Raw genomic sequence first — 23,688 nt, 5'->3', positions numbered from 1 at the left:
GAGCCAGTGGGTCTGGCGACGAACATGTAGCGAGGGCCAGCCGACTAGAGCATACAGGTCGCAGTGGTGGGTGGTATAAGGTGCTTTAGTAACAAAACGGATGGCACTGTGATAAACTGCATCCAGTTTGCTGAGTAGAGTGTTGGAAGCTATTTTGTAGATGACATCGCCGAAGTCGAAGATCAGTGGGATAGTCAGTTTTACTAGGGTAAGTTTTGCTGCGTGAGTGAAGGAGGCTTTGTTGCGAAATAGAAAGCTGACTCAGATTTGATTTTGGATTGGAGATGTTTGATATGAGTCTGGAAGGAGAGTTTGCAGTCTAGCCAGACACCTAGGTACTTATAGAGGTCCACATATTCTAGGTCGGAACCATCCAGGGTGGTGATGCTAGTCGGGCGTGCGGGTGCAGGCAGCGAACGGTTGAAAAGCATGCATTTGGTTTTACTAGTGTTTAAGAGCAGTTGGAGGCCACGGAAGGAGTGTTGTATGGCATTGAAGCTCGTTTGGAGATTAGACAGCACAGTGTCCAAGGAAGGGCCAGAAGTATACAGAATGGTGTCGTCTGCGTAAAGGTGGATCAGGGAATGATTGAACCCTGTGACACCCCCATAGAGACTACCAGAGGTCCGGACAACAGGCCCTCTGACTTGATACACTGAACTCTGTCTGAAGTGTAGTTGGTGAACCAGGCGAGGCAGTCATTTGAGAAACCATGGCTGTTGAGTCTGCAGATAAGAATGCGGTGATTGACAGAGTCGAAAGTCTTGGCCAAGTCGATGAATACGACTGCACAGTATTGTCTTTTATTGATGGCGGTTATGATATCATTTAGGACCTTGAGCGTGGCTGAGGTGCACCCATGAACAGCTCGGAAACCAGATTGCATAGCGGAAGAAGGTACATTGGGATTCGAAATGGTTGGTCATCTGTTTGTTAACTTGGCTTTCGAAGACTTTAGAAAGTGTCAGAGTGTGTCACCCCGTTTGAAGAGGGGGATGACCGCGGCAGCTTTCCAATCTTTAGGGATCTCAGACGATTTGAAAGAGAGGTTGAACAGGCTAGTAATAGGGGTTGCAACAATTGTGGAGGATAATTTTAGCAAGAGAGGGTCCAGATTGACTAGCCTGGCTGATTTGTAGGGATCCAGATTTTGCAGCTCTTTCAGAACATCAGCTATCTGCATTTGGGTGAAGGAGAAATGGGGGAGGTTTGGGCAAGTTGCTGTGGGGGGTGCAGAGCTGTTAACTGCGGTAGGGGCAGCCAGGTGAGAAGCATGGCCAGCCGTAGAAAAATGCTTATTGAAATTCTTGATTATTGTAGATTTATCGGTGGTGACAGTGTTTTGTAGCCTCAGTGCAGTGGGCAGCTGGGAGGAGGTGCTCTTATTCTCCATGGACTTTACAGTGTCCCAGAACTTTCTGGAGTTTGTGCTACAGGATGCAAATTTCTGTTTGAAGCTTGCCTCAATCACCTACAGCTCAATCCCATTTACCGCCATTCTAATACAGAACTTGCCCAACCTGCCAGTTGTCAATGAGAGAAGATTTTTCTTAGCCAGTACATTCACAACCTGAGAGACACATCCTGCACATGCATATGACGTCACCATCCACAGACAAGGTGGTCGAATCAGGAAAGAGAACATCCATTTTGCTGGCACCCTAACAAAGTTGGTCTGTTCTCCCCTTGTGCGCTGTCCAATTAGAAACCAGCGTCACGACTGATAAAGGTCAGATGATAATCTTCCTATCAGGTGACAGGGGGAGCAGAAGTGGCCAGGATAGCCTGCATCAGTTAGTAGAAAAAGATAGCAAGGACTAAAGCCAAGGTCATTATCCAGACCCTATTCAAACAAAATAAGGAGCCAGACCCAGTGTTTTGCTTGTGCATATTCATTTTACATTTACACTATTTAGCAGACACTCTTATCCAGAGCGACTTACAGTAGTAAGAGCATTCATTTTCATACTAGTCCCCCGTGGGAATCAAACCCACAACCCTGGCTTTGCAAGGGACTACTATATTCCAGAACACTTTAAAGGGAAGTGAAACACACGAGTGCAGGTTTAACTATTGGGGGCTGTATTTTGGGCCACTCTCCCCTCCTACCCACGGAGAAGAGGGGGTTTCAGTATTCATTCTCATTAGGACTTTTCAATCAGTGCCTGCCACTTGCACAGACAGCCATCTATAGATTTAGATTCAGCATGCCCGTGAATGAGAGAAAGGTCCATACACAACCAGATACATTTAGAGTGGCTAGAGGCTAATGGAATGTGGGGTTTGAAGGCGGCACACAAGTGTCCATTAAGGGAAGGGGAATGAATATGATTAAATTGGATCCCACTTCTGACACCAACGGGAGCTCATTCTCATTCACCCTTCAGCCCTTTCCGTCTCTGTGATGCGGAGTCCTTGCTTTGTGTACATTTGTTTATTTTTGCTTTTTCTCTCCTCTCTCCGCTTCTCGTTCACTCGCTCTCCGTGTATCCATTTTCAAAAGTGTGGGATGCGTGAGTGCTATTCATTTCCCTCACTCAGAAACTGTAACGCTCTTCTATTTACTAGCAATGAACGAGGGGAAAGGACTAGGAGACATACATATGAAAATATGAAAATTCTCAGAAATAGTCTCACTGACAACACATACTTGTAAAAAAGGACCTACCAGAGATGCATACAGGCAGTGAGACTGATATAAGTTTATACAAATGCTTGCTAATTAAAAGTCATATAAGAAAATAGTCACCCACTCACATCCAAATAAGGAGGATTCAGTTTAGGAGAAGGCCTAATTAGAGGTTTGAGTTTAAGAAGACAAACATCATATTTTAAACAGTGGTGGGCCAGGCTGCAGAGTTGCTTCGGGACTGGCAAAGCACTTCAGCTCCATTTTGTTTTTCGCTGATCGCCTCACTTGGGAGCTCTTTAGAGCATTTTGCCAAGATGGCCCGGTCTGCCAAAACGTCTGTCGCATTCACCTCTGGTCTGGATCAACCCGTTCGTCTCCAGGGAAACCACTAACTCGCTGCCACAACAACAAGGCCCATCTGCTGCTCATCTTAGGGAAGTGGCTGAACCACAGTGTCCTGGATAAGGTGTTTCCAGAACATTCTTCCTCGTCCACTGAACTCTAACTCTCTAACAAAAACAGAGATATTTCACTGAGATTTATACTTTGGAGGTGAAACTTCATGGAACTTTCAATAGTCTCTCAAAGTTCATGAATCCCCGTCTTAAACCACCAATTCCTGTGCTGCTGGGATTAGGAATGTCCCCCAAAATCCCATAACTATATAGATTACAGTGAGTGCCATTAGATCCATGTCGATGACTGACATTTAAACTGCAAAATGACTTTTTTCAGCATCTAAAAGATTTAATCAAGGCCTTCTACTGCGGACACAGCATGACAAATCGCGCTAAACCGCCAACCCTGGAAGCGCCATGTCGAAAGTCACAGGATGGAAACTCAATTCTGCAGCAGTTAAAACAGACAGAATGCTTTCCGCTATTCTCCTTGGTTCCACAAATCAAAGACCTTCGCTTTTTTCCCCTCGACAATCTAGGAGATTGAGGGAGATGTCACATATCAGCGAAAGAACAACGGGCAAATGAGTAGGAGAGGAGACAGGAGAGGGAGGAGAGATGGGGACCCACTTTGGCAGCTTGCCAAAAGAGAGGTGTGAGAGTAGGTGTTAGCCACAACCTTGTTCTTTAGCACCACTTCACCAAAGGGGGGGGGGGGTGCTAGCCCTACACATGCAGAGCCACAGTACTGCTGGTTTTTGTCCGCGACTCTGCAGTGAAACACCGGATTCAGCTAATCAAGGTGTTGACAATTAGTTTGATTAGTTGAATCGGGTGTGATGGCACTAGGCCGGGACAGAAACCGCGAGCAGGATAAATAATCACTGCTAGGGAATGGGTGGGGTTGTGGAACAAAGTGAACTGGTGGCATGGCCAAGTGAATCCCAGTAAGCTCTTACACAGCAACCTTTTCCATAGCACTGGAGAGCAATGATCATGAGTTAGTGTCAAATAACCCCTCTTCAGTTCATGAGAACTGATCGATGGCAACCAATCAGTTGTTCAGTCATTTCCTTTGTTTCAGAGAATTGAAGAGACTATTTTCATTTTCAGGAGGTCTGGGGTGACAACATTTTTTATTCCTGAGAGATTGCAGTATCTGTCAGCTCATAAATAAATCAATGGACTCAAGCCATTGTGGCTCAAGTGGTTGATTGTTCCTTTCACTTAAAGTGCATTGCAAAAGTGGAAACTGGCCCAAAGCCAGCAGATATAAAGAAACAAATGGATGCATATTAGCATTAACTGCACAAACAGAGTTCCAAAGTGTATAATTTGCTGGTGTAAAGAAACTGACTATCGGGAAAACTCATCTTTGAAGAGCGGTCCTCATCTGCAGTACAATGATGTCACTTACTCAATACATTCTTCCTTAATATGACTTTCAAAAGGTTTTGAGATTTATTTCCCTTATATCTTCCACTCTCTACTCTCCTCTCCTTTTATGGGGGCCAATACTGATGGCAGATATACGATCACGCTCTCAAACCTTTATTACCTTTCAGATTGATGCCTTTCAGCGCGACAGGAAGGAAAGTGACACTTACTTGAACCCTGGCGCCATGTTGGCACAGCTCCCGGTCCGGAGCCAGATGCAGTACGGGTCGCGGGATGACAGACAACTCCTAGAAAATGACGAGGCAAGAGACGGTTAAATCCCTGTATGATATTGCTCCTTGGCGTGGAGGCAATGGGCGCCCGACTGTGTCTACGTTGACAAAGTGACACGCCACACACACACTTGAGGCAAGGACACTGCTGCGGTCTAGTGGAGCGCGGTCTGTTAGGGCTATTCCCCATCTGGTGTCTGCAGAGCGAGACTGGCCTGCGTGTGAACACAGAGAGGTGAATGTGTCTGACAGTGTGTTTTAGCTCATTCTCCAAGATGACAAGTATGCCTGTGAAAGACCTCATAAAGGACAGGTGTGTTCATCTGTTTCTAAATATTTCTGTGTGTGTCATGACGGGCAGCCTGGAGGAGTGAAGCCAGTTATCTTAGTGACAGGTGCCCCTCAGTCTCTCTCCTCCAGCTGTGGAGACATGCTGACAGCCAGGACCACAGGGAATGAGGGGGTGCTCCGAGGGGAGAATATGGGAGAGGGGGGGGGGGGGGGGGGGGACTGTCATACACTTGCCTAGGGAAGGAGGAAGAGAGGGGGTTGTCTCCTTTGGATTTCTCACTTGTCAATCAGTGCTCTATGTTTTCATGAAACCCTGCCTCCCTCATGTCCCACTAGTAGGGGTTTATGCACACGGCCTCTCAAAAGGTATTGTGGGCTGACCCAGACTGTGTTTGTATGCATGCACATGCGAGTGTGTGTCCGACTATGAAGGAGGCAGTGAATTTTTTTTGTTGCTGTTTGAATGTTGATAAATTCCAATGGCAGGATCAGTCAACTATAATGATATTCTTGATGTGGTATTCTGTGCTAATGATATCCTGAAACATTTCCAACATTTACGGGCTGTTAAAATATTGATTCCAGGGGCAATTAAGCGCCCATTTCTAATGTTTTGGTTGTTTGCCAAAATATACAAACAGGCTCTTTTAGAAGCTGTGCCAAATACATTTGGACAATTTGGTCATTTCCTCATGGCTTCCCTGTTCTCTCTAGCTCAATTATCTGACAAATGACTAGAAGAAATATATATATTTGTTGATACTGAAATCACTTGACCACAATTTGACATTTAAAGAGCTTGGTATACAGAGACTAAGTATTTGTTATAACACATTAGAGTAAACCATTTTGAGCAGTGCAAAAGCACAAAAAAATGCCAGGCCCCATTTTTTCTAGGTCACGTAGTCAGGGAAAACTCGGCCCTAACAATACTGTATATCCTACCCATGTGTATTTTCACACAATCGTTTCCGACCTTGTTGTAACTCACTTTTTACAGGCGCCGTGCTCAGTGCAGCGGCTGAGTGGTACTCTGATGACACAGCTGGTGAAGGCCACGAACAAGGCATGATGGTCCTTATCCAGCTCCATTCCCAGAATCCTCCGGTCCTCCTGCCCCTGAATGTTACACCTGTGGGAAACCATGGTCACATGACACGTGAGAACACTTAAAGCACAACCATACTAACAGATTAGAGTTAGACCATAGACATGTGAAACACAGTACAATGACTCAGTCGCAGATAGAAATGGGAGCCCCATTTAAAGCCTATCTCTGCAAGAAATGTGCATTTAGGAAGTTGATATACCATTTGAACCCCTAATATAGTGTGGAGAATAAAATTACTCTGCTTGTGAACTACCATAGTAAAGATTTGGACCATTTGGTGGAAGTAATAGCATTATAATGTAGGTTACAGCTTTAAAGAGGGTATAGACATTAATTTTGGAGATTTTACAGACTGATATTACAGTACTGTCACAATGGGATGCTTATACAGCAGTCAGGTTTTCATGCCATAACCAACTTTCGCTATTACTACGCCTGCGTAGTTATGACCTATTCAAAAGTGGTTACACACTAACTTAAGTGGGGTTATAGACTGACTTATAGAGGTTTTGTGCTCACATTGAGGGGTTATACACATCTATGTCCTCCAGGAGCTGGGAGCCAAAGGAGGCGTTAGGATGAGTGCTGGACAACACCTTCAGGACCCTGCCATCCTCCGAGCCCAGGAAGACCACAGTGCGGTCTTTAGACGGCCCGGCAGAGGTGTCCACCGCAATCTGAGTCAGCTTGTACCTGGAGAAGTGAAAAACACAGTTAGCGCTGATTGTACTTCCGGAACTGGTAACTCGTCAGCCATAATGGGTCAGTCATTCAGAACAAGTGAACCGCCGTGACTGGCATTGAGACACAGGTCAACATAGGGTTATAAATGAAGAATTTTTCATCCCTTTTTGTGCTTTTCCTGATTTGAACTCGTATGGTTTTCTGTGCACCAAAATATGGAGTGGATAGTACACTCAAATGGGGAAAACAGAATAGCTAGAGTGCAGCTGCTCTGAAAATTCCCTTTTGCTTTAGGCTACTTTCTGGGTGAGATTTGGCACTTTCCCGAATGGCTTGTGTTGGTTCCCTAGCAGCATAGCAGCTGTCAAGGAAGGTTTTGTAAATGAACCATGATTGTCTCCAAAATGTACATGTTCTTATCTTTGTGTGTTTACACATGCATATCTAACGCCAGTCATCTCTACTGGCTGCTGAAGACTGAAGCATAACCCCTGCATGTCATTTTCAGTTTTATAATAACCACTATGCTATAAAATATTATTTCCTCGGGTTCATGAATGCAACACACTCGCATGAGAACATCCTATGATTTAAGCCCCATTTTATCGCCAATATTTCCATGACTTCACTAGGACTTCGAGATATTTCACTAGGAGGTTTCGTCTCAGGATGTTTGGAGCAGTGTGAAATAACATGTTCCCTGTGCCCCCCTGGCTTCTGTTGTCATTTACCAGAGTATCACATCAGCTTCCTGTGGTGAGAAGCAGCAGGCCGGGCACCCAGGGGGTACGGCAGGCAGACTCAAACACCTCATATCACCTCTGCACCGCCAGTAAATGTCAAGCTTTGTGGATGAAGCCACAGTCTCCGGTCAAAAAGAGAAGCAGTAGCTAGGCTGAGGCAATTTCTGGGTTTAGTTTCTGAGCGAGGACTCCAGTCGCCTGGTTTGAGTAAAGTGTCATTCACTGAGTCATTTGACTTACTGTACATGGTTGCACAAAAACTTTGCTGTCATACTGCTCATATGTCAGATTTGTATAACATTGTATATTATAATGCATTATTGCATGTTTGTGCCGTTTGTCGACACAAAGATAAATAGTTATATTCTATTGCATGGTACTGCCCTACAGTACCTGCTGGTGGTGCGGGTGAAGCAGGGCCGGTCGTTGACGGAGGGCACCGCCTCGTCCATCAGAGGGTAAGACTTGATGAAGGTCAACGTGTCGTCGGGGAAGGTGGTGGACGACTTGTAGGCAGAGGCCAGGCCGTCACCGGCACAGGAACCAGGTCTGAAGTAGAAAATAGAGATTTGAGAAATTACATTTGGCAACTCTTATTCAAACAAAACATGGGTATGTACTGTGCTAGTCTAGCTAGTCCCAGATCTGTTGGTGCTGTATGGCCAACTCATATGGTCGTTGTCATATGTAGGCTAGTGTTTCCCCCCTTTATAAGGCAGTCTCATACCTAGGCTTGGGCACCTGTTCCTCTGGTACTGGGGTCCAGGCTGAGTCACTGGTTTTCTGCTCCTTAAACTTCCCATTAAAGGCCTTCTCTATGTCATCCATGTAGAAGGCACACACTGCTGAGCCAGGGATACTGACGAGGGAGACAGACGCAAAGAGCGTGTTCAAAAAAGAGCCTTGTGGGATTGAGTTATTGAAAAGGTTTGTTGAAACATGGTTGGCTAGTCAAACAAGGCAAAAAAATTTTAATCCAATGTTTATCTGGTGAGTGTAGAGCTCTGTGTATAATTCCAAATCAATATCAAGAAGTTTGAGGTAAAACTAAAATGTTCCTGTGCAGTAAGGCCGTCCAGTGTTTGAGTGATGTTGCATATTCTTGCAGTGTAACACCCATTTCAGACAGAAGATGTGGTATATTACCAGTAAAACCTTATAAGGCAATGTTTATACGACCCCCTTTCATACATATCAGTGGGTAATTGGCAAATTAGGAGAGGTGGGGGATGTAGTTAAAACATTGGGGTAGGGATGGGTTATACTGTATATTGAATTCATTTAAATTTATGTTTTAGCGCGACGTTCCAAATGCCTCTAGGTTGTTAGTTTATTTTTTACTAGCGTTCTGTCTTTGGTCTCGCCTCCTTCGCTCCTTACGTGCTGTGCGCACAGTGCAACTTCCCACTCGCACATAGACGCCAAGCCCCTCCCCTCTGCCGCTCACAACAACAAAAGACGAAAGATAAACTGCTTGTTGTCAGGGAGGAAGAAGTTAAAAACTCGCTATTTCCATTTGAGGTTTGGTCCAACAGAATCGGTCATATGGACACCGAAACGGTTACAAACATTATTTTGCTGTAATAGAAAAGAACTTAAACTTTCTTACTATACCCTTTTTTTTACTCCCAAAATGTAAAACAGATAAGACCCTACTAAAACGAGAGTATCAATTAACTTGATTGGGGAACATGTATGCTCAGTTTCTATCGTGCGCTGCATTGCGGTACCACGCACAGCTAGCAGCATTTTAGAGACAGAATGTCATGCGCTAACTTTCTAGTTTGTGTTTTATAAATGTGCAATGTGCCTAAAAATACACATTTATATAAGGAATTGGAACCTCTCATTCTGAGAAATAAGCACCTTATCCAGGTCGGCCACTTGATTTCAATATCTAAACAAAGTAAACAGTTGGAGACAGAAAGGAGGGTGCATTCATAACAGTTTAACTGTTCTATCGCATTAGCAAGCAAATGCAAGTTGGCTAGACTTCAAATATAAAGATGAACTGGCTACTCACTAGCACGTGGGCTTGTGCTTGAGAGATTGTTCATGAGACCTGTGTTCATTTTCCTATAATGCCTGTTACAAGAAGTGGGTCATTATCTGTGGGTGTGCATGGTTCTAGTCAATTTTTTAACAAAAAGGGCATTTTCATAGACAGACTTGAAAGTCAGATCAGTGATTATTGCAACAACAAAAAAGCAGGTTAAACTATTTTGATAAAATAATGTAATATATTAGTGGGTCATATGGTTGTGGAAGGCTTATATTTAGCCTAGGTATAATTTTACGAGCCCTGAATTCATTAGATTATTCCTGACTGTTTGAAATGCGGTGTATTTACCTTAAATTGTGGAAAAAAAAGCTTACTTAGAGAAAATCGAGATGTATATCATGCATGAGTTGCCCGTAAATTTGAAATAAATCGATATATGGTTTTTAGGCCATATCGCCCAGCCCTGAATTTCAAAATAGGGAGGTGTTGAACAATGGAAGTGTTAATGAATTTACCTGCAAAAAAGCAGAGAACTATTCACACAGACCTAATAGGTGTATTTTGGTTACAGGGTCTGTGAAAATGCAGGAATCATAACTAGGTCTTTAGGTGGGTTTAAATTGTCCATGTTTTTTAACCCCCTACCCCTTTCAGATGTACAAAAAAAACAGGTTAAATAAAGCAGGCACGGTAAAATCGTAGGAATGTTGTCTGTGTATGAAAGGGGTATAATAAATGTATGGATATTGGCGTTGATGGAAGAGTGCCCACCACTACTTTCTTGGCCACTAGGCTAACCTGTTAGCTTGCGTAGTAAACACTCCCACCACCGCGGGGCGCTGGTTGATCTGTAGCACGTTGGTGAGCGACTGCAGCACGTCGAAGTAAAAGAACGAGTCGCCGGGCACCGAGCAGTTGAGCCGCGCCTTCAGGAAGGAGGTCCAGTAGCGCTCTAGCACCCGAGGAGAGCCGCCATTGTCGTTCTTACACACCCGCGCCACACGAGAGAACACCACCTTGGAGCAGAACCAGAAAATTATACAATATAATAGAATAGTGCTTTATTATCCTAGGCGCTCTTCTCCCGACCCCTTGAGACAACAAACATGACTTAATAGGCTTGAAGCAGCACAGGATCAGCCACAGTGCTGGCTGTCTGGGGTTAATAAGTGCCTTGCTCAAGGACACAACAGTAATAATGTGTACTGGAGATTCTGTCACCAGCTGTCATCTCATTTTCAACTTCTCGATTCTTCACCATAAGATTTCAATCCGCAACCCTCTGGATGCACTTACGCCTATCTAACCTCCAGACTAACCCCCACAAATGGACGTTATTTCCCATTCGTAATAGCTCAGTGGTTCCGGGACATAAGGCTGCAGACCTGTCATTATAGCTCATATCCTATGTCCAACCATAATGGTGCCTTCATCTTTTCAGAATCACTCATCTCAACTAGTCATGATACATCTGATAAGAGTACATAGAACATCTGTTGTTTAATCTTTCTTTTTTTCTTTATGATTTTTTTCAGTTTTGAACAGAACAAAAAGACCACCAGGAATTCAGCTAAAACTTTGATTAATTTAGGAAATTTGTTCCCAACTATTCTCACAAATAAAAAAGTGACACGTGACTGTGTCTCAATGTAATCAAGGTATGAAATGACTTATTTTTCAATATAATCTCTTTTTGGGCTTAGTTGTAGTCAATTTGCAGTGTAAAAATTATTCGAATTATGTTCCGGGCCTCGACCATCCGCTCCGACAAAAATCGGCCCCCGGCTGAATCTAGTTGGCTACCCCTGTCATACATCAATCTTATATAAGTGACACCCTCTTACCTTGCCCAGTGTGGTGTACTCCACTGCAATCTCACTGAGGAAAAAGTAGACATAATTTCCATACTCGATCGCATGGTGGAAATGGGGCTCTGGGGAGACAAGGAGACACACACAAGAGGGGAAAAGTGAGAGTTGAGATTGAATTAAAGTCATTATGGTGAGTCATACTTTTCTGGGGTGTATCAGAGATGGAGTCACTGCTGTTCAGGCATTTGTTCCAACCCAGTACTACCACCTGATCCAACTAATTAAGGACTTGATGACACGGTGATTGGTGGTGTAAGAGCTACACATCCCCAACCAGGACACTGGTCGACACAAAAGTAATGTGACCAACCTCGGAGCCACTTCGAGTCGTACTTGACGGTTCGCAGGACGGGGCTGTCGTCGCCAAGACTACGATAGATGACAGCGTCGCTGGCCAGGAAGTCGGTCATGGTGGCAGAGTAGAAATCACCGCCTGAAAAATAAAGTAAGTAGAGAGAATATAGTAATTAATAAGTACAATAGTATAGTAGTAATACATAAAGTCATAGTAAAATACCAGAATTCATATGGATACGCTTTATATATAAAAAAAACACATTTTCATAAATAATGCTATAACTGCTCAACTGATTAAGCTAATATTTACTATAAGCTAGGTACAAACTTTTATGACTCATCGATTTAACCATAAGACTAGGCTTCCGTCTCGACCTGCCTAAAAGGCCTTACATTCAGTCTTTGGACAACATATTATTTGCTAATGGACTACGGACAAAATTTCATTTCAAATTCTACATTTACAAATTGAGCCACTCACCAGCAAAGAGGCCGAGGTTGGATTGACCCGACTCGAAGGGACAGCGCGCCTGACCCACCACCTCTTCGCCAACCTGCTCCAGGGTGGTCATCTGTGGGAATGAGAGGAGACTGTTAGTTCTCTGTTGCCATGGTGGCTCTGGGCATGGACTGAAACCTGCACTGCACAAACCCCTTAACTCCTTTACCTCCGCTGCAACATTAGCTGAATTGCTAACACAGCCATTGCTATTTCTAGCACGGCTGTGGACGTTTAGCCCCTCGCTGGCGCTCATAAATTACCTGGCTGCCTCTCCAGTCCCTCATGGGACGGTCTCCTAGTTGTGGCTAAGCAGGAGTTGGACTCCCTGCCCCCCCCCCCCCCTCCCCCTCCTCCCCCCACACACACACGCTAGGAAAAACAAAACAACATCTGTCTGGTTGGCTTCACCTCACTCTGCCTTCAATGAGCTCCAATTAAGTAGTTTCTAATATTAAATGACAAGTCCTCTTTCTTGCCTTTTCAACATAACTTCACACTATTGCATGTATGCAAATTGAATTGGTAATTGTATTGAATGCGAAAAACAGACAAATGTGTAATGTCATCTTGACTTTTATTCAATTGTGAGTCATGAGTGAACAAACCGACTGCTCGGGAAGCAATTATACCTTCTCAATGCAAGAGGATGGAACACACAAAGGCTTAGCACTCAAGAGGGGGTGAATGAAGAGCCAAACTGTGGCATTGTGATAATGACTAGCTCGTTGTCTCTGCATGCCCGCCAATCAGCAATCACAGCTTTATAATTGGAGTGACATTAACAAACGTCAATCATGGCTCTGTCGAATCTAAAGGTTTGATGAAAGAAGTTAACAGCACACATCAACACCTAAACTCACACACACGTACCTTGTAGTTACGGCAGGTGGGGTTGAAGGCATTAGTGCCGCAAGCAAATAGGGTCTCGTCGTTCCGCGGTACCAGCACTTTGACATAGTTGTAGCATTCATCCTGGAAAACCACATAGGCTCATTCAGTATCACTGGGAACTCATGTACTATAAATACATTTGGAACAAGAACAGGCTGCCATAATAAAATAGCGCTGATGCATTACTCGTCCTCACAAGAGAATGATGGTGCCTTTGAAACCATCTAATTATGTTATAGGGTGCACTTAAATTTTTTAAATTTAACCTTTATTTATCTAGGCAAGTCAGTTAAGAACAAATGAGTATCTACAATGACAGCCTACCCTATGGGACTCCCAATTGAGGCCGGTTGTGATACAGCCTGGAATCAAACCAGGGTCTGTAGTGACGCCTCTAACGCTGAGATGCAGTGCCTTAAATCCGCTGCGCCAATCGGGAGCCCCCCACTTATGCTGCTAGGGAGAGTCGACTCTACCACTGAAGAATACCAAGCGGTAGCTAGTGTGTTCTCTCCTGACCTTAACGTAGACACACATAGAACATGGTGGAGAAAGATACTCACGCTGTTTCTACCTCTCACGGTACACTTGGCCACATCCTTGGACCTCCATGTCAGCTTCTGCAATACATGAAAAGGGGGGGAAACAAAATATGACACCACACCATGCTCTAGACCAGGGGCATTCGGTCAGGCATTCGGTTTTCAATAAGGTCCGGAGGGCCGCATTGAAAATTGGTTGTACTTCCTCGCCTTCAATTTGCTAAAAATGTTCCTTTTTCCCATAGCTTTCATTTTGGTGATTAGTAGCGAGCTGGACACAGTCAAGAAACGGTATGAATGTAGGTCCATTATCATTTATACACAGTTTCCATTTGGTTTTAGTCATTTTAAAGTATTATGAAAAATCACCGGATTGGAACCCCAAATGCCGGGTTTGGCCCGCAGGCCGTATGTTTGACACCCCTGCTCTAGAGAAAGCGCCACCCCACCACACATAGGGTTACATGAAAGAGCCTGATGCAATCACAGGGTGCGTTCATGTGGCAATAACCGGTCAGAGGCCTCTCTGTGACCTTTGGGCAATCTTTGGATCTACCTGCTGAGAGCCTCGCTCGACTTCGCAACCCCATCCAGAGAAGTTGTTTCTGGGAAGCTGATATGAAAAGGGGCTTCCATGTAGAACTATTGCCATATTGGGGTTACCCTCGAGGGTCCTCCGGGTGGGGAGCAGCCAAGCTAAGGGCCATTGTTTGCAGGCTAGTCCATTAGTGAGGAAAACTCAGAAGAGGCCAGGCTACGGTACTTCTAAAAACAAATATAATTGACATTGCAAATAAATGATGGGTACTTTGGTGTTTAGAAGATCATTTTTTAAAAATCAAAAGTATGCAGTAATAAACCACATGGTCATGTTAGTTCCTGCTTGTATTATGTTGTATTCCATCTTGCATAGCCATGTGAGGTTTGATCGAATGTTTGATTATGTAACTTACCAGCTGGGGGACGAAGTCGTCACCAGCTGTGGTCAGGTTTACTGCAAAAACATGATCCCTGTGGGGTAAAGATTAAGATTTAGTGTCATGGTGTTCTGTGCACAGTCTCATAAATAAAAACAAACTAAGGGTTGGTTTCCCGGATTCTGCATTGAAAAACCTTCAGTGTCTGGGAAACAGACTCTAGTTTGGTCAGTCTGGTAGTGATGTTTTATTGGTTGTGATTATTAACATGTGGACCAGAACGGAGGCAGTGAATTGGCTGACTGACCTGGCAGCGATGTAGAGCATGTGGTTGATCCTCAGCATCCTCTGGAAGTCCAGGCCTAGTCTGATTGTGTCGTTGTCCGACACCAGCCCCTGGAACCCTGGGTACAGGTAGGAGTCTACAAAAAGAGAGAGAGAGACGTTGAAGATAAGAGTAGCTGAATTATCACATATATTTCAAGATTTTTCCAATTCGTGACCCCAACTCCTGGACAGCTCACAGCTTTACGGGAATGACTACTATCTCAAGTTGTCATTTATAATTGGTAATCCTGCTTGGTCCTGACAGGCGTCATTCTGGTGTTTAAATCTTTAATTACGTAGTATTTGTTGTATTTTCTGTTGCTTGTGGCAATAAATGGATACAGTGTAGGTTTGCAGTCGCTAAACTAAACCAGTCACTCTCTGGTCAGGCACGCTCCCATTCTAGTCATGTCCTGTTCTTCCTGTGAATGGTATCCAGGTTCGGGAGGCCTGGCTTGTTTCTAAAAGGTCAGACTAGGGGAAAGTTAATGAACAGAAACCTCTGCTAGTCCCTGCTCTCCTGCTCTAGCCGTCTGTGTCCAGTCCTGGGTCTTGTTCATTAAGGCACGCAAGAGAAAACGTGAGGGTTTCTTATATTGTCTGTTTTCTTCCGTTTGGTGCCCAATGAACACAACCCTGCTGAAGGGTAAATAGAGGTTTGATAGAGGCATAGTTTATTTGGCTTGGGATGAGTGAGCTAAGATTTTTTAAAAGCGTCTGCTATTGTATTTCTGTCGTAAGCAATTTGCATAATGGCAATTATTAAAGCATATACTGTAGCTGTACGATTAAACTCAATTCATCTGCCCGAAAGGCTTTGTTTGGACAATACAACAGGAAATCTGATGACTAGGCAAAAGTGTTCATTAAATGATAAGACTGTTGGCATTTCGTCGATGGCAAAGACGGCGTCAGCTCGCAACCTGCAGAGTGAGGAGCCGAATACGCTCTAACCCTAAACAAAATGCCCTTGAGAAGTCCACTCTCACAGTTAGTCTAGGTAGGTCTGATGGTGTCGTTTCCACTGTTCGATAAGTCAGGAGATATATCCGCAATGGATCTGCTTCAAGGTGTTACCTACTACATTCAACAGAGATGCGATGATATCAGTCTGAAATGTTCAGCATTTTACCTCGACTTTGATTTGTGCATACCGATAACACACTGTAAACTCCCTTTCGTTCTTTGTCCCCCTCTCTTTCCGAGATTCCAAGCTGTTGACCTAGCAAACCAACACCCATTTAATGCCATGATGCCAATGCCTCAGCGACTCTTTCCTTTGCCGCTCTTTATCCTCCTTTCTCACACCAATAATGTATTAGACCTGCCCGGCTCATTAACTATCATGTAAACCATACCTCCTGTAGCCGATAGACCCACATATAGTGGAGTACTTTAGGAAAACAATGTCCAACACCCACTCAAAAATCAATGATGGCCATTTTGAGTGTACATCTCTGTTCATAATCTTATTTGGGGTTTAATTTGCACAAGACCATTCATCCACACTCATCTCCTGTGCAGGCCAAATATACAGACTGAATTCCTGACTTTGGTCCATCAATGTTTTAACAAGGTAGCATTAGGGCTCTGAGCCAGCCTTAGGCAACGCAAATAGGGAATCTGTCTCCTTGCGTGCTGCTGGAGACAAATACCACAGCAGTCTTCCTCCCCTAACTCAGTGGTAGATCTATATGTCACATCATATTAGTGCACTCTAACTACCAGTCTCGTGCTACTAAATGAATCCCCTTATATCACTGAGGAAAAATATGTAACATGGCACCACTTGGCCTTTAAAATAATTTTAAGCCAATCAGGGGGCTGGTGGGACTACTCACGCTCCCATCGGACAACGTTGATTGGCTCCAGGTCTTTTGGGAAGGGCGGGGCTGTGGCTGAGGTGGACAGTAGACAGGAAGTGAGTGTGAGGGCTGCCAGCAGGAGGCGCCACCTCGTCCGTTCCAGAGGGACCATCTTCAATGAGGAGAAGGGGGGTGGGTAGCAGCAAGTGGGGCTTTAGCAAGTCATGGTGTGTGGCTCAGATCCACGGGGGCCCTGTCTGTGGAAGGTAAGATTGAAGGAGAAGAGGAATTCAGTTCAGTCAAATGAAAAGGGGTCAGAATACAAACACATGTTGTTTGACTCTACATGATGAAAACCCATTTCATATCTCATACTGCAGATATGTAAATGTTCTGTCAAATATGTAATTGCTCAACTTAGGACATTTTCTCAATTGGCTAGTGGTTTTCACATATTCATCGACTATAATGAACACATTGAGGAATCGAAGTCTATTATTTGAATGATACAATTTCAGGACAAAAGATGCATTTTTAGCATGCATTATCTAAGCAAAAAGCTACCATTATGATTCATCATAGCGTAATAGCATTTAAAGGTAACACAGGAGCTCAGATCTGGGAGCAAAACAAAATGGATTCATCATTACAATTTGGAAAGTAATGCACAAAAATAAATCTCACAGGACAATTGATTTATGTGATTGTGTATATGTTCTGGTCTATCAACTCATGACACCGGCAGCAGTCCAGAACTCGTCAAACTAATCAAAATGTTAACACTAATAAGTATAATAAATAAATATCCAAGGTCAGACTGACACCAGGCTGTTTAGTCAGAAATATTAACGATCAACTTCAGGCTGTCTGCTTTCGTCAAAACAATATCAATGAGGAACGAACAGTTCAGGCTGGAACCCAGATGGTCTTAACGGCTGCTAATGTCAACATCTGCCTCTTAGAGTGCTAACATACTAAGACACACAACCAGAGTGATTGTGGGAAAGGTCATTCTGTCAGAGATACAGTACACATCAGTCCAATGGACCATAGAGATGCATTCATCTACATTTTTAATGAGTCAGTCCCACATTAAAAACCAAGTAGATTGCACAGAGCAAGATATACATGTTTTACAATTACTAGGGTAACATACTTGGGTATCATTCTGATTCTCTGACTCTTTCATGAGGAATACTGGGAGGAATGCTGCTAGCAAGAGGAAATGAATCCTTAAGTTAGGCCTGACTCTACACACACTAGAGACAGGACGTTAGCATGCCGCGCTAACTACATACCCACCCAAAGTCAACAAACAACAGGAGCACTCGCCATCAATATCAATTAGCCTACGCCATTCTCGTTTAGATTCCGAGCAGGTGTTGTGCTTAGCCGCGAGGTCAGCCAGTCATGGCCCCCCGCTATAAATTATAACGATTAGCGTCTAGTCGTGTTTACAGCGTGGCTCGCAGTAGCCTCTCTACTCTAAAGGATTACACCCACTCAGACACTAAATACCTACTGCTTCACTACTGTCAGACTGTAGAGAAAGTAATGGATGATGAGGCAACCTGAGTTGTCATTCAATCGATGTTTGGGAAAGTAAGTCTGAGGTAATTTTTGTGATCACATTACACAAAGAGGGGAAGTGTTCAAAACTCCCCCCCCCCCTGACTAGCATAATCAGTACGATCCATCACAGGTACTGTAGTAACTGCAATGTTGTTTTCCAGGCCAATATCATAAAACAAAAATAAACAATGTTGTATATTTTTTCTGGGTAAGCCAAGGTCATATAGGGCTCCTGAGTGGTGCAGCAGTCTAAGGCTCTGCATCTCAGTGCTAGAGGCGTCACTACAGACCCTGGTTCGATCCTGGGCTATATCACAACCGGCCGTGATAGGGAGTCCCATTGTGCGGCGCACAACTGGCTCAGCGTAGTCCGGGTTAGGAGAGTGTTTGGCCGGGTTAGGCCGTCATTGTAAACAAGAATTTGTTCTTAACTGACTTGCCTAGTTAAATAAAGGTGAAATAAAAAAAATATAGTATGACTGTGTGAGCTAAGGCCCAACTGATTTCAGTCCACCTTCAGCTGACCTCGCAAGTGACTTAAGGAGCTAAAAGTGAGAACATGCATTCCCATTTTCTCCAATAGAGTGGTTGCTACAGCACTGCTAAGAGCTCCCAGCTGGGAGACATAGACCCCTGAGACAAAAACTCACTCTAGCTCTTCAACTGGTTCTCTATTGTGGTGGCGCCTGCCTGGGTTGTGGCAGTCACAACTGTGGGGAGATATTGCAAGAGATCAGAAGTATTGTATGAAGCCGCAACAGGAGACGGCTGAAGCCATCTTGGATTGATTTAAGCGGTTTGCTTCTGTTTGCTATGCTAAGTGTTCTAAATGTATAAAGACCTGTCACCAGAGATTAACAATCAAAAGTTTAGTATTTGGTCCATATTCCTGACTAAATAAACTTTGTGACTCTACAAACTCTACAAATATGGGAACAAATACTACAGTATTGACTACTTTAATACACTAAGTGAATTTGTTTAAATACGAGATACACCATATATACAAAAGTATGTGGACACCTTCAAATTGTGGATTTGGCTATTTCAGCCGCATGTCCGAGCAGCCGCATACAAGCCTAAAATCACCATGCGCAATGCCAAGTGTAAAGCTTGCCGACATTTGGCTCTGGAGCTGTGGAAACGCATTCTCTGGAGTAATGAATCACGCTTCACCATCTGGAAGTCCGACAGACGAATCTGGCTTTGGTGGATGACAGGAGAACACTATCTGACCCAATGCATAGTGTCAACTGTAGAATTTGGTGGAGAAGGAATAATGGTCTGGGGCTGTTTTTCATGGTTCAGGCTAGGCCCCTTAGTTCCAGTGAAGGGGAATCTTAACCCTACAGCATAAAATGACATTCTAAACGATTCTGTGCTTCCAACTTTGTGGCAACAGTTTGGTGAAGGCCCTTTCCTGTTTCAGCATGACAATGCCCCCGTGGACAAAGCGAGGTCCATACAGAAATGGTTTGTTGAGATCGGTATGGAAGAACTTGGCCTGCACAGAGACCTGACCTCAACCCCATCGAACACCTTTTGGATGAATTGGAATGCCAACTGCGAGCCATGCTTAATCGCCCAAACTCAGTGCCCGACCTCACAAATGCTCGTGGCTGAATGGAAGCAAGTCTCCGTAGCAATGTTCCAACATCTAGTGGAAAGCCTTCCCAAAAGAGTGGAGGCTGTTATAGCAGCAAAGGGGGACCAACTCCATATTAATACCATGATTTAGGAATGAGATGTGGTGTCCACATACTTTTGGCCATGTAGCGAAGATAAAGTGCTTTCATTCCTAAACAGTGAAACAGATATGTATGAAAATACCCTCAAATAAAAGGTGACATTCTGTACCGTTGCCTCACATGAATTTTTTTTTATAGATTTCGTTTTTTTGGTACTTTTACCCTTTTTCTCCCCAATGTTGTGGTATCCAATTGGTAGTTACAGTCTTGTCTCATCGCTGCAACTCCCCTACGGACTCGGGAGAGGCGAAGGTCAAGAGCCGTGCATCCTCTGATCGACAAATCAACCAAGCCGCACTGCTTCTTGACACAATGCCCACTTAACCCTGAAGCCAGACGCACCATGTGCACCTGGTGCCCATGTCAGCATGCACTGCGCCTGGCCTGCCACAGGAGTCGGTAGTCCGTGATGGGACAACGACATCCCTGCCGGACAAACCCTCCCCTAACCAGGATGACGCCGGGCCAATTGTGCGCCGTCCCATGGGTCTACCGGTCGCGGCCGGCTACGACAGAGCCTGGACTCAAACCCAGAATCTGTAGTAGCACAGCTAGCACTGAGATGCAGTGCCTTAGACCACTGCGCCATTTGGGAGGCCCGAAACGTTTGATCTCAAATCCAAAATGCTGGAGTATAAAGTTAAATGTTTTGCTTCACTGTCCAAATGCATATGGAGGAGAGTGTAACTAGAGGTTCTTCTGTTCAAGCAAAAAGTTAGCTTCCCTATGTGGAAAGGGGACCAACTGCAGGAATGAACTATGAAGCAAAATCCTGGAAGGATGTGCAGGCTTTAAAAAGGAAGAGGAGATATGGCTCTCCCCCTGACATTCCACAAGAGGCATGGGTGTCAGTCACCCTACCGCTCAACTTCTCAACCCTCTCACTGCGGTCACTGGCGCACACCAGGGGTTTTGGAGCAATTGGAAAACCCCACTTAAGCTGAGACTGATTATGGTCCATGAAAATCACTCCGCACGCATCCACCAGCTTCACAATTACCTAAACACATCTCTGTTATGTACATCATAGTCCCAAAACCTCCCCTGCACTTTTGGTTTGTCAATGCATGGGAATGTGGCTCCTCAAACAGTGTGTAATTTATTTTGAGGGACCAGTCCAACTTGTTTTCAGTCTTTTTTTTTTTACTGTACTCTCTGCTTTGTGAAAAAAAACTATGGAATCGGGGATCGTTTCCCGCAGACTAAAACGGTGCCTTGGTTAAAAGGGGTTACAATGACACACAGACAAATAGTCTCCAATATACAGACCACAACACGGGTCGATGCACTCATGTTTGTTATTAGATCTAGAGACTTTAGAGTTTAGGGAATTGCTTCATTTCCTCTCATTTGCAACCCATATTACTACAAAGGCTGAGGGTAACACCTGGTTTGAAGTCAAAGGCAAAAATTATAGTAGGGGAGGGCATCATGCTACATCAAGGAGTCACGGCATTTGTGAGTTTGTTAGTTAGTTAGAGAGGGGAAGAGACAAATTTGAGATCCGCATCCGGCAAAAACAAAGACAAACTTGGTTCGGTTCAGGCTGTCTTCCTATTTGACGAGCTTGCCTACGGTGGGTGTGTGTCATTCCATAGCATTAGATTACTCCCTGCTTTGACAGCAAATGTTCATTCACATGTACTTACGTCACTGTTATTCACTCGTCATTTGCAGTTTTTCTATGCAAACTCTACAAAACTCTCGAACACCCCACATATCTAAGCTAGCGTAAACACAGCACCTCAGGACATGCAATGTTATCTACAGTGGGGCAAAAAAGTATTTAGTCAGCCACCAATTGTGCAAGTTCTCCCACTTAAAAAGATGAGAGAGGCCTGTAATAGGTACACTTCAACTATGACAGACAAAATGAGAAAAAAGAATCCAGAAAATCACATTGTAGGATTTTTTATGAATTTATTTGCAAATTATGGTGGAAAATAAGTATTTGGTCACCTACAAACAAGCAAGATTTCTGGCTCTCACAGACCTGTAACTTCTTCTTTAAAAGGCTCCTCTGTCCTCCACTCGTTACCTGTATTAATGGCACCTGTTTGAACTTATAAAAGACACCTGTCCACAACCTCAAACAGTCACACTCCAAACTCCACTATGGCCAAGACCAAAGAGCTGTCAAAGGACACCAGAAACAAAATTGTAGACCTGCACCAGGCTGGGAAGACTGAATCTGCAATAGGTAAGCAGCTTGGTTTGAAGAAATCAACTGTGGGAGCAATTATTAGGAAATGGAAGACATACAAGACCACTGATAATCTCCCTCGATCTGGGGCTCCACGCAAGATCTCACCTCGTGGGGTCAAAATTATCACAAGAACGGTGAGCAAAAACCCCAGAACCACACGGGGGGACCTAGTGAATGACCTGCAGAGAGCTGGGACCAAAGTAAAAAAGCATACCATCAGTAACACACTACGCCGCCAGTGACTCAAATCCTGTAGTGCCAGACGTGTCCCCCTGCTTAAGCCAGTACAAGTCCAGGCCCATCTGAAGTTTGCTAGAGAGCATTTGGATGATCCAGAAGAAGATTGGAAGAATGTCATATGGTCAGATGAAACCAAAATATAACTTCTTGGTAATAACTCAACTCGCCATGGTGGACAAAGAATGCTGAGTTGCATCCAAAGAACACCATACCTACTGTGAAGCATGGGGGTGGAAACATCATGCTGTTTTTCTGCAAAGGGACCAGGACGACTGATCCGTGTAAAAGAAAGAATGAATGGGGCCATGTATCGTGAGATTTTGAGTGAAAACCTCCTTCCATCAGCAAGGGCATTGAAGATGAAAAGTGGCTGGGTCTTTCAGCATGACAATGATCCCAAACACACCACCCGGGCAACAAAGGAGTGGCTTCGTAAGAAGCATTTCAAGGTCCTGGAGTGGCCTAGCCAGTCTCCAGATCTCAACCCCATAGAAAATCTTTGGAGGGAGTTGAAAGTCCGTGTTGCCCAGCAACAGCCCCAAAACATCACTGCTCTAGAGGAGATCTGCATGGAGGAATGGGCCAAAATACCAGCAACAGTGTGTGAAAACCTTGTGAAGACTTACAGAAAACGTTTGGCCTCTGTCATTGCCAACAAAGGGTATATAACAAAGTATTGAGATAAACTTTTGTTATTGACCAAATACTTATTTTCCACCATAATTTGCAAATAAATTCATTCAAAATCCTACAATGTGATTTTCTGGATTTTTTAACTCATTTTGTCTGTCATAGCTGAAGTGTACCTATGATGAAAATTACAGGCCTCTCTCATCTTTTTAAGTGGGAGAACTTGCACAATTGGTGGCTGACTAAATACTTTTTTTGCCCCACTGTATACCTAGAGGGTCCACAAAGAAGTTCTGTAAGCACAACACCAAGACTAACTCTTCACTGCTTGAATAGATTCAGACGGGCTTGAAAAAACATTTGTAATTCAATTTCTGGGACCTCTGGGTTGTAGTGAATTGAGGGGGTGAAAGGTTTTTACAATGCAGGAGCAAAGGAAGGAGAATTGGGGGCTTTGCCACTCTATTAGCTTAAATACCTTGGGGAAAAGCTACATGCTCTTAAATCTGATTTGTGGTGATCAGGGCTTAAGAATATAATCTTAAATGGGAGAGGGACAGCTTGAGGGTACTGTAAAGTGTAACTATCACTGGTTGGAAAGACCACCTT

General features: G+C 44.1%; 1 protein-coding gene across 12 annotated transcripts in view; it reads right to left on the bottom strand.

The window, feature by feature from the left end:
* LOC110488308 (semaphorin-6D) overlaps positions 1-23,688 on the bottom strand; it is a 136,180-nt gene that overhangs the window by 15,397 nt on the left and 97,095 nt on the right. For all 12 annotated transcript variants that reach the window (XM_036971696.2, XM_090228419.1, XM_090228422.1 and 9 more), the window contains 14 exons: positions 16,720-16,940; positions 14,859-14,973; positions 14,588-14,645; positions 13,656-13,712; positions 13,072-13,173; positions 12,181-12,271; positions 11,713-11,835; positions 11,376-11,464; positions 10,330-10,547; positions 8,257-8,388; positions 7,923-8,078; positions 6,622-6,795; positions 5,983-6,123; positions 4,638-4,715 (listed from right to left, as the gene is read on the bottom strand). In XM_036971696.2, coding sequence (XP_036827591.1) covers positions 4,638-4,715; positions 5,983-6,123; positions 6,622-6,795; positions 7,923-8,078; positions 8,257-8,388; positions 10,330-10,547; positions 11,376-11,464; positions 11,713-11,835; positions 12,181-12,271; positions 13,072-13,173; positions 13,656-13,712; positions 14,588-14,645; positions 14,859-14,973; positions 16,720-16,855 — 1,670 coding nt within the window. In that variant the 5' untranslated portion in view covers positions 16,856-16,940. The remainder of the gene's footprint in view (positions 1-4,637; positions 4,716-5,982; positions 6,124-6,621; positions 6,796-7,922; positions 8,079-8,256; positions 8,389-10,329; positions 10,548-11,375; positions 11,465-11,712; positions 11,836-12,180; positions 12,272-13,071; positions 13,174-13,655; positions 13,713-14,587; positions 14,646-14,858; positions 14,974-16,719; positions 16,941-23,688) is intronic.

Source organism: Oncorhynchus mykiss, chromosome 30, assembly GCF_057628025.1.
Source record: "Oncorhynchus mykiss isolate SJ-2025 chromosome 30, ASM5762802v1, whole genome shotgun sequence".
NCBI lineage: Eukaryota > Metazoa > Chordata > Actinopteri > Salmoniformes > Salmonidae > Oncorhynchus > Oncorhynchus mykiss.
Note: the sequence above shows the minus strand (reverse complement) of the source record. Positions and strands in the feature narration are given on the sequence as shown.